The 10808-nt window shown below is 42.4% G+C and overlaps 1 protein-coding gene across 1 annotated transcript; it reads left to right on the top strand.

The window, feature by feature from the left end:
* Positions 1-2274: 2274 nt before the first annotated feature.
* LOC142165941 (uncharacterized) lies at positions 2275-5780 on the top strand. The gene is made up of 5 exons (XM_075224332.1): positions 2275-2393; positions 3782-4350; positions 4480-4869; positions 5095-5253; positions 5350-5780. The coding sequence occupies exons 1-5, from the start codon at positions 2275-2277 to the stop codon at positions 5778-5780; spliced, it is 1668 nt and encodes a 555-aa protein (XP_075080433.1).
* The last annotated feature ends 5028 nt before the right edge of the window (positions 5781-10808 follow it).

The following is a 10808-nucleotide window of genomic DNA, read 5'->3' as shown; positions in this document are numbered from 1 at the left end:
TCTGCAGCAAAGGGAACCGATCAAAGTGGGAAGAGCACAGATGTTTCGCTTTCATGGTGACGTTCTTGGGCCTTCGAGTGTTTCCCATGAAGGATGTGAATATTGATCTACGGGTAGCTGGAGTCGTCAATGTTTTGATTTCCAACACCAAGAGCACCCTTACCCCTATGATAGTATCTGAGATATTTCGAGCTCTCACAGCTTGCAAAGTCGGAGTAAATTTTTTCGAAGGGTGCAATTTGTTGCTACAAATGTGGATGATTGAGAACCTATGTCATCGACCTCCATATATGAATTATGAATATACAGGGAAAAGCTGCATTGAGGAGTTCGACACAAGGGTCTAGGGGTTCAAAATGCCAGAAGGGTCGGAGAATGGATGTCCTGCCTTCATTCCATAACTGCGGGGCAGATAGAGTGTACACTGGTTTGGCTTCCTGTCGAAGAAATTGTGTACATGCCTGCCATCGGTCCTTACTTCCTCCTAATGGGCCTTCGAGGCATCCAACCTTATGCCCCATACCGGGTGTTGAGATAGTTGGGAAGATGCCAGGTAGTTTCCCAAGACGAAGATCTTAGCATTCATGCAGTTGAAATTCTCTCTGATGGCCAATTTCATGAAGAAATGGTTCTTCATATTTGGAACGAGTACCAATATTTGACGGCACGACAAACAGCTGAGTACGTGACTTGTCTAGAGGTGAGGTCTCGCATGGTTATCTTGCATGGTATAGAAAGAAGTTCACTGCAAAGGTCGAACCTGAAAGGCCAACCAAAAGGCCTCACATCCAAGAATTTGTTGAAGCGTCGCAGGAAAAATGGGCCTGGTTGACCAAGGAAAATGAATACAGGGCCATCATAAGCAAGTTGAAAAAGCAAGTCAGGGATCTTAAATTTGATAGTGGTTTGCAAGCCGTTGCGGATAAGGGTGAAAAGAAAAGATTGGCACAAGAAAATGAAACCCTCCAAGCCCAAATCCAGAAAATGAAGATAGCTGCTGAAAACCCGGGAAGGAGCCAAACAAATAAAAGACTTATAAACGGTCTTAGGCGGAAAGTATATGAGTATGGGGCCGATTTGGAAAAGACTGAGGGTGAACTAGCAAAGGACTGGGCTAAGTTGGCTAAGAATGCAGAAGAGCGGGCAAGTTTCGTTCAATAGTTGAAGGAAAAGAACGACAAAGGAATCACGGGTCAGAAGAAAAAGACCAATACCCTCGAAAGTGAAATGGCCAAATAAGCAAAGAACTTCAAAGCAGAAAGAAAACACTGCTATGCCTTGATGTCGCAACTAGAAGAGGACCTGCAACAATTGCAAGAGCAAAATCATGCGCCCCACAAGTTTTGGAGGCCAGATCTCAACAAATTGGACGTCTGCTACAAGAAAAGGGCGTTATCAGGGAGAGAATTATGAGAATTGCTGACTATATTGTGATGAAGTGCAACGAATGCGAGGACATGACCAGGTCCATATTCTTCACTGCAGTCATGATTTTTGTCCGTCAGATAATGGATGACCTATATTGCCTCCAAGAAGATATGGTACGTAGGCCCGCGACGAGACCGATTGATGTCCTGTGGGCCCCTGGAGCAGCATTTAAGGCACTTATGTACTCCTGATTTTATTTTTTGAGTATGTATTGCAGTTTCTTTTAGAGTCTATTTAGTCCACTTTGAGTCTTTTTTTAGTTTTCAATGCTTAAGTCTGTAGGACGGAGTCGTTGTAATAGAATAAAATCAGAATGTTTTTATTTAATGAAAATTTGAAAACCCAAAAAATATTTCTTTCTTTATTTCACATTTATCTGATTCATGCGGCGTCATGATACGTAGGCAATCCCCACAGGATTCGATCATAACCATAAAATGAAAAAAGAAAGAAAAAATAAAAAGAAAAGAAATTGAGTGGAAAGAAAGAATGGCAAAACAAGAGAACAAAAGCGAGATCAAAAGAAGAGGGGAGCGACAAGAACCGAGTGGGAAAATCAATAGTGACTGAAAAGGGAAATAGTGAAAAAAGAAAAAAAGAGAGAGAAAAGAAAGTGCAAAGTGAAAAGAGTTGGTTAAGGCCGGGATGAAACATGCAACCATTCAAATACATAGTAGAAGCCTTTAATTGTTTAGGTGCATTGCATCCCAAACGTGCGGTTGCCTATCTGTTAAAATCTTAAACACTAACAAGTTTGTTGTTGTCATTGAGCACAGGATGGTGGTTAGTTTGTTCGGCATTCTGGCAAGCCACCCGTACAGTACTAGGTCTAAACACAAGGCGATCATGGCTGGCAAAGAATTGGACGCGAGTGTTATTGACCCGCCGAGAGAGGAGGAGGAATCTGAGCCTGGTCTGAAAGAGGAGTTACATAAGCTGAAACACCAAATGGCCGAAATGTACAGGTATGGATGAAAGGGCATCCTCCACCATCATACCCCGCCAACCCTGCTTTCATCCCACTACTGGTTCATTCTCAAGAGCCTTCCACTGTTGATTTATCCCCACAACATGCACCAAGTTTCATCCCTTACCACCACTATCATAGCACCACTTCCTAAACCATCCAAGCTCCACCAGCCAAAGCAACCACATACCCCCATCTACCAGCTACCCCTATCTTCGTAGCACCTCCACCAGCTACACTCTATCGGTCTTATAGTGAGCCGGTTTTCCAAGCCCAAGATAACCAGTACTATGCCCCAGAGCCCACCTTCAAAGTCCCAGATCACTACTCCTACACTCCCCACTTTGAACTTCCTGTCAAAACTGAGAAGCCACCCAAAAATACGGAGCACGAGGAGATGTTTAGGAAGGTAAAGAGCTTGGAGCAGTCATTGAGAAATATGCAAGGGTTAGGGGGCCAAGTGAGCGTGGCTTATAAGGATCTATGCTTGTTTCCTGATGTCCAGCTACCTGTCGGATTCAAAATGCCCAAGTTTGACTTTTATAACGGGCATAGAGACCCCGTGGCCCACTTGAGCAGATTTTGCAGCAAAATGAGGGGAGCCGGTGGGAAAGATGAACTATTGATGGCAAATTTTAGCCAAAGTCTGAGTGGTGCAGCATTGGAGTGGTACACCCGCCAGGACAACAACAAGTGGTACACTTGGGATGATCTGGCCCAGGCTTTCGCTCGGCATTTCCAGTTCAACGTAGAAATTGTCCCAGATCGCCTATCTTTGACTAAGATAGAGAAAACTCCCAGTGAGAGCTTCATGGAGTATAGTTTTCGGTGGAGAGAATAGGCGGCATGAGTGGACCCTCCAATGAATGAAGATAAAATGGTGGATTGTTTTCTTCAGACCTTGGAGCCTACTTACTTTGGTCATCTGGTCTCGGCCATAGGTAAGTCTTTCAATGAAGTGGTGAAGATGGGAGGAATGGTAGAGGAAAGGCTCAAATTGAGTAAGAACATGAGTTACTCTACCATCAAAGAAACCACACAAGTGATCCAGAATGGCATCGGGGGCGTGTTAGGGAAAAAGAAGAAAGAAGATGTTGCTATGGTCGTCTCAAGATCGTGGCCCGGCCCAAGGGGTGCACCGCACCATTACACCTAGCCTCGAACCCAACCTTAAACCTACACCCAAACTCCATATAATCCACCCCAACACTACTTCCTACCACCAGACCCTCAGTATTCAGTCAGGCTACCCCAATACCATGTCCACCACGCACACTCATATACTCAACCCCCTACTTACCCGCAATGGCATGCACCAACTCCACAAAATACTTATCCACCTCCACAAACATATCAAAACCCTATTGGTCCAAACTTTTGCCCCAGGCCAGAGTATAGAAAGGAAAGGCAGCAGCGAAAGCAAATTTTCACCCCGCTTGGAGAGTCTTATACCAGTCTGTTTCAGAGGTTAACGCAGGTGGGCATTCTAACGCCAATTGAGTCATTACCAAATCCCCCTTCGAAGAACCTGGATTATTCTGTCAAATGTGTGTATTGTTCTAATGCTCCGAGGCATGACACAGAGAAGTGTTGGCATTTGAAGAGCGCCATCCAAGAGCTTATCGATACAAACCAGATTGAGGTCCAAAGCCCGGAAGCACCCAACATCAATCAAAATCCATTGCCAGCCCATGCCGAAACACATATGATTGAGATAGTGTATAAGGATGGGAAGGCCGAGAAGCCTTCGAAGTCCATCATAATGATCCGTGCCAGTGAAAGTAATTCAGTCAAAACTCCAGTGGCCACAAATACAACATCTTCAGCAATTGAAGGGTTGACAGACAAGCTAAGCCAGCTCGATGTTAAGCCACCTATGTTAGTTGCGAAGTGGTCCCTAGATGATGTGGAAACAAATCAAGGAAAGCTGAAAGTGGTCATGCCGGGGGTAGCAAGTAAGCCTGTCATAATTGTTGAAGGGGCTCGCACAGCTCCTATTATCATTAAACCTGTGACCCAGCTGCCAGTAGATAACACCAAGGTTGTCCCATAGAACTACAATTGAGTAATAGTAACTTATAAAGGGAAAGAAGTGGAAGAGGAAGTTAATGAAACCCTAGGGTTAACTCATTTGGGGAGGTGTTTTGCCCCAGAGGAATTAAGAAAAGCTAAGACACTCAAAGATAGTCCAACTCTAGTGAAGAAACCAATCACCGAAGAGGAGGCAGAAGAGTTTTTGAGGAAAATAAAGGTGCAAGATTACACCATAGTGGAACAATTGAGAAAGATTCCCGCTCAGATTTCTTTTCTATCATTGTTGATACATTTAGACGAGCACCGCCGGGCCCTCATGAAGATTCTGAATGAAGCTCATGTCCCTGACAAGATCACAGTGAACAATTTGGAGAAGATTGCTAACAAGATATTTGAGGCAAACAGGATCACCTTCTCGGATGATGAGCCACCTCTGGAGGGTATGGAACACAATCGGGCTATTTATCTCACAGTGAAATGCGAAGATTCTGTGGTCACAAGGGTGTTAGTTGACAATGGTTCCAGTGCAAATATTTGCCCTCTCTCCACTCTGCACAAGTTGAAAATTGATACTGAAAGGATCCACAAGAATAATATATGTGTCCGAGGTTTTGACAAAGGGGGAAAAGATTTTGTTGGCGATATCGTGCTCGAACTTACCATAGGACCAGTTGAATTTACCATGGAGTTCCAGGTGCTGGATATGGCCGTCTCTTACAATTTACTGTTGGGTAGGCCCTGGATACATATTGCCAAAGCAGTCCCGTCTTCTTTGCACCAGATGGTAAAGTTCGAGTGGGATAGACAAGAAATCATTGTGCATGGTAATGAGAACTTATGTGCTTACAATGATACATTCGTCCCGTTTATTGAGGCTAAAGATGATAAGGGGCCTTGGGTTTACTAAGTTTTCGAAACAGTGTCAGTTGAGAAGGTTCCGGAAGGGGAATATATTCCAGGTCCAAAGCTAGCTTCTGCGACCGTCATGGTAGCAAATGAAATGTTAAAGAATGGTTTTGTGCCAGTCAAGGGTCTGGGCGCATCTTTGCAAGGTATCGTGCAGCCAGTGTCTATACGTAAAAATCTGGGTACATTTGGTTTGGGGTTCAAGCCCACAGGCGATGATGTGAAGAAGGCTAAAAAGTTGAAAAGGAAGGCATGGTCACTCCATAAGCCTATCCCACGCCTCTCCAGGTCTTTCGTCAAGTCAGGGGTCGTGAATCGTCTAGTGTCAGCAATACCAAAGCCATTAGTTGACTTTGATGAAGAGTTGATTGAAAGGTTCCAGAGTCTATTTGATGGGGTGAACATGGTGGAAATTGGGAAAGGTTCCTGCAAAGCAGACGTGTAGTTTATTGGGCCGAAAGTGAAGCTTAACAATTGGAACGCTACTCCTCTCCCTACTCGGAAGGAGTCTTGGTAGTTTGCTTTGTTTTTCTTTCTGTTATCTAGATTATTCCAGGGATGTAATCCAGATTTTTATTTTTTGCTTGTTTTGATGTACAAACCCTCCTATCCTTTATTTTCAATCAAATGCAATTTCCCTTTTCCATTACTCCTGATAGTGTCATTTTTGTCTTTCTTTGTACAATTCTTTTTATGATGATTTCAGTGACATGACATACATGTGGAATCTTCGGCCAAGTTTTAAAAGCCAATCTAACTCTGAAATAATAATCCAAGAAATAGAGTGTGATGATGAAACAGAATATGATGAAGAGGAGGCATTTGAGGAAATTAGTAAATAACTAAATCATTTTGAAGAGAAACCCAGTCCTAATTTGAATGAAACTGAAGCAATCAATTTAGGGGATCCAGATAATATTAGGGAAACCAAGATAAGCGTACACTTGGAACCACAAATCAAGGAAGAAATAATCAAAGCATTGTTTGAATATAAAGACATGTTTGCATGGTCATATGACGACATGCTAGGTTTGAGTACTGACTTGGTAGTTCACAAATTGCCAATTGATCCGGCATTCACTCCCGTCAAGCAGAAGTTAAGGAAGTTCAAGACTGACATGAGTGTGAAGATCAATGAAGAAATCATAAAACAGTTGGATGCAAAGGTCATTTGGGTTACTCGATACCCTACTTGGTTAGCTAATGTTGTGCCAGTGCCAAAGAAGGACGGTAAGACCAGGATGATGAGGAAGATGCAGAAAAGACAACGTTCATCACGTCGTGGGGAACATATTGCTACCGGGTAATGCCATTTGGTTTGAAAAACACTAGGGAAACTTACATGAGGGCAATGACTACTGTGTTTCACGACATGATACACAAGGAGATTGAGGTTTATGTAGATGATGTGATCATAAAGTCAAGAAAGTAGTCCGACCATGTCGGAGACTTGAGAAAGTTTTTCCAAAGGCTCCGCAGGTACAATCTTAAGCTCAACCCTACAAAGTGTGCATTTGGTGTTCCGTCTGGGAAACTGTTGGGGTTCATAGTCAGTCAGAGAGGCATTGAATTGGATCCGTCCAAGATCAAAGCTATCCAAGAATTGCCACCGCCAAGGAATAAAACTGATGTGATGAGTTTGCTTGGGCATTTAAACTACATTAGCAGGTTTATTGTTCAACTCACGACAACTTGTGAGCCCATCTTTAAGTTGCTAAAGAAGGATGTTGTGGTCAGATGGACTGACAAGTGCCAGGAGGCATTTGATAATATCAAGGGGAACCTATCAAACCCACCTGTGTTGGTCTCGCTGGAACCTGGGAGACCATTAATTCTCTATTTGACAGTCCTAGATAACTCATTCGGTTGTGTGTTGGGTCAACATGACATCACTGGCAGGAAGAAGCAAGCCATCTATTGTCTCAGCAAGAAGTTTACATCCTATGAGGTTAAGTATACTCCCCTTGAAAGGACATGTTGCGCCCTAACTTGGGTGGCACAAAAGTTGAAGCATTATCTGTCGTCCTACACTACTTATCTCATTTCTTACCTGGATCCTCTAAAGTATATTTTTCAGAAGCCTATGCCCACAGGAAGACTTGCAAAGTGGCAGATTTTGCTCACATAGTTTGACATCATCTATATGACTCGGACCGCGATGAAAGCCCAAGCATTGGCAGATCATTTGGCCGAGAACCTAGTGGATGAAAAGTATCAGCCACTGAGGACTTATTTTCCTGATGAGGAGGTGATACATATTGACAAGGTGGAGCAGGATGAAAAGCCAGATTGGAAACTTTTCTTTGATGGAGCCACTAACATGAAAGGTGTTAGAATAGGGGTTGTGCTCATTTTTGAAACAGGGCATCACTTCCCTGTTACGACCCAACTTCATTTCTATTGTACCAACAACATGGCTGAGTACGAGGCATGCATTCTAGGGTTAAGGTTAGTTGTAGATATGGGAGTCCAGGAAGTCTTGGTCTTCGGAGATTCGGATTTGTTGGTGCACCAGATTCAGGAAGAATGAGAGACTCGGGATTTAAAGCTCATACCGTATCAACAATGTTTGCATAATCTTTGTCAATGATTCAGATCAGTAGAGTTCAAGCATATTCCTAGGATCCATAATGAGGTTGTCGATGCCTTGGCTATCTTGGTGGCAATGTTACACCATCCGGATAAGGCTTATGTTGACCCTCTGCATATTTAAGTTTGTGATCAGCATGCCTATTGTAATATGGTTGAGGAGGAACTTGATGGTGAACCATGGTTCCATGATAGCCGAGAATACATCAAGATGGGGGTGTATCCGGTGCAGGCCACATGTGACCAAAAGAGAACAATTCGACATTTGGCTAGTGGATTTTTCTTGAGCGGGGGAATTTTGTACAAAAGAACTCCAGCTTTTGGACTGTTGAGGTGCATAGATGCTAAACTAGCCACGGCTATCATGACCGAAGTGCATGCCGGAGTTTGCGTTCTGCATATGAGTGGGTATGTTTTGGCAACGAAAATTCTTCGAGCAAGGTATTATTGGCTCACCATGGAATGAGATTGCATTAGCTTTGTGAGAAAGTGTCATCAATGCCAATTACACGGTGATTTGATTCATTTTTCGCCATCTGAGTTGTATACAATGTCCGCACCTTGGCCCTTTGTTGCTTGGGGCATGGATGTCATTGGACCAATTGAGTCAGTCGTATCAAATGGACACAGGTTTATTCTGGTGGCCATCGATTATTTCACTAAGTGGATTGAAGCTATGACTTTCAAATCTGCGACCAAGAAAGCAGTGGTTGATTTTGTTCACTCAAACCTCATTTGCCGGTTTGGAATTCCCAAGGTAATCATCATGGAAAATGGTGCTAATCTTAATAGCCATTTGATGAAACAAGTATGTCAACAGTTCAAGATTACGCATCGAGATTCCACCCCGTATCGCCCCAAGGCAAATAGAGCTGTTGAGGTGGCCAACAAGAACATAAAGAAGATACTTCAAAAGATGGTGCAAGTTTCTAGGCAATGGCATGAAAAGTTGCCTTTTGCTTGCTGGGTTATCGCAGTACTGTCCGCACTTCAGTAGGTGCAACTCCTTATTTGTTGGTATATGGGGCTGAAGCAGTTATACCCGCAGAAGTAGAGATTTCATCCTTTCGAATTATTGCTGAAGCTGAAATTGATGATGATGAGTGGGTCAAAACTCGATTGGAGCAATTAAGTCTGATTGACGAGAAAAGACTGGCGGCAGTATATCATGGTCAATTGTATTAAAAGAGAATGGCAAGAGCATAAAACAAGAAGGTGCGTCCCTGAAAATTTGAAGTGGGTCAGCAAGTATTGAAACGTATCCTTCCACATCAGGCTGAAGCTAAAGGCAAGTTCGCGCCAAATTGGCAGGGGTCATTTATTGTAACAAGAGTGTTGTCTAATAGTACTTTGTATTTGACAGATATATAAGGCAAATGTATAGATATGTTTGTCAATTTTGATGTAGTTAAGAGATATTATGTATGATTTCTTTGATTTGTCTAATTGTGTTGTTTGTACTTGGCATGTTTCAAAGATTGGAATGACGAAGGCATTTTATTCAGCTATCTAAATGATTTTATTCTTTGTTACCCCCTTTGAGCCTTATTTATTTCCTTTCGGACTCCTCTTTTGGAATCGGAAGTTAGAGTTTAGAAAATGTAAATAGAAAGAACAAGAAGAAAAGAAAAAGAGAAAATGGAAAAAATGAGGAAAAGTAAAGCAAAAGGAAAAAAAGAAAAAGAAAAGAAAAAAGAGAAAGCAAAAGAAAAGTAACAAAAACAAAGCAACTTCGATGTCTTGAACTACGTTCGACTTGATTCCTTTTAAAGATACGTAGGCAGCCTCACGGTTCGGTCCCACCAAAATAAAAATTAAAAATTCCCCAGACTCAAAGGAACTAGGGCAGAAGTGGTGGTTTTGTAAAAGAGCTGATTCCAAAAGTTGTAATTTTGAGCCTTTTTAATCTGTTTGAGCCTTTATGATATCCTTTCTTTCTAACCCTATCCAAAAGCCTACATTACCGTCCAAAGAAAGACCTTCCGATCAATCTTTAAAGAATGCCAAGTCAAGCAAGATAGAGGTATGATTCACATCAGGGGCAACACTCCGTCCTACACAAGGGAAAATGAATAAATGAGAGAGTCTTATTGGTAAAAACTCTCACGAGCATCGTAAGGCGATGAAAAGCTGAGAGAAAACCAAAATTAGAGAGTCTTATTAGTGAAAACCTTTGCGGACACCGTAAGGCGACGGTGAGTTGAGAGATAAACAAATGGGAGAGGTTTGTTGGTGAAAACCCGTCAGGGCACTGCAAGCCGAATGAGGCTCATGACTTTGCAGAGAGATTGGTTATGGAAAATCCCGGTTTCAAAGTATGAAGATGGGGCACAAAATGAAATTTGATAAGGTGAACGGTCTGGGCTGATTAATCCGAAATGTATGTCATGATCATTGGTGTCAGTTGCTTTGCTCAGATAAGTCTCTTTCCCTTTCTTCATCAAACAGTCATCCTGTTTCAAATTTTCTTCTTTATTCCTAACTCTCGAAGTCACTTCATTTCATTTTCTTCTGGGTCTACTTCTCCAATCTTTTCCAATATTAGCCTTGTTAAGCAAGTAAGAAAGGATTTCAAAACTTATTACCAACTTTCAATTGCACAAAGCAAAGTGCAGCCAAAGCATACCAGAAATAGCATGATTCAAAATGAGAAATAAGGTGTTAAGGGGAGTTCAAGTGTTCAAGTGGTTTTGTGAACTTTGAGGAAATAAATAGGTTCAAAATGGAAGGACAAAAATGTAAAACATCAGGATAAGTGTGGGGCACTCAGGTCGTTCAGGGTTCTGTGGTTGGGGTTCTATCAAAAGGTCAAACAATTCTTTGCCAGCCCAAGGCAACTAATCGGAACAAAGCATGGCAGTGGAAAGGCCACTTTCAGCAAGAA

This window comes from Nicotiana tabacum, chromosome 11, assembly GCF_000715075.1.
Source record: "Nicotiana tabacum cultivar K326 chromosome 11, ASM71507v2, whole genome shotgun sequence".
Classification (NCBI taxonomy): domain Eukaryota; kingdom Viridiplantae; phylum Streptophyta; class Magnoliopsida; order Solanales; family Solanaceae; genus Nicotiana; species Nicotiana tabacum.
Note: the sequence above shows the minus strand (reverse complement) of the source record. Positions and strands in the feature narration are given on the sequence as shown.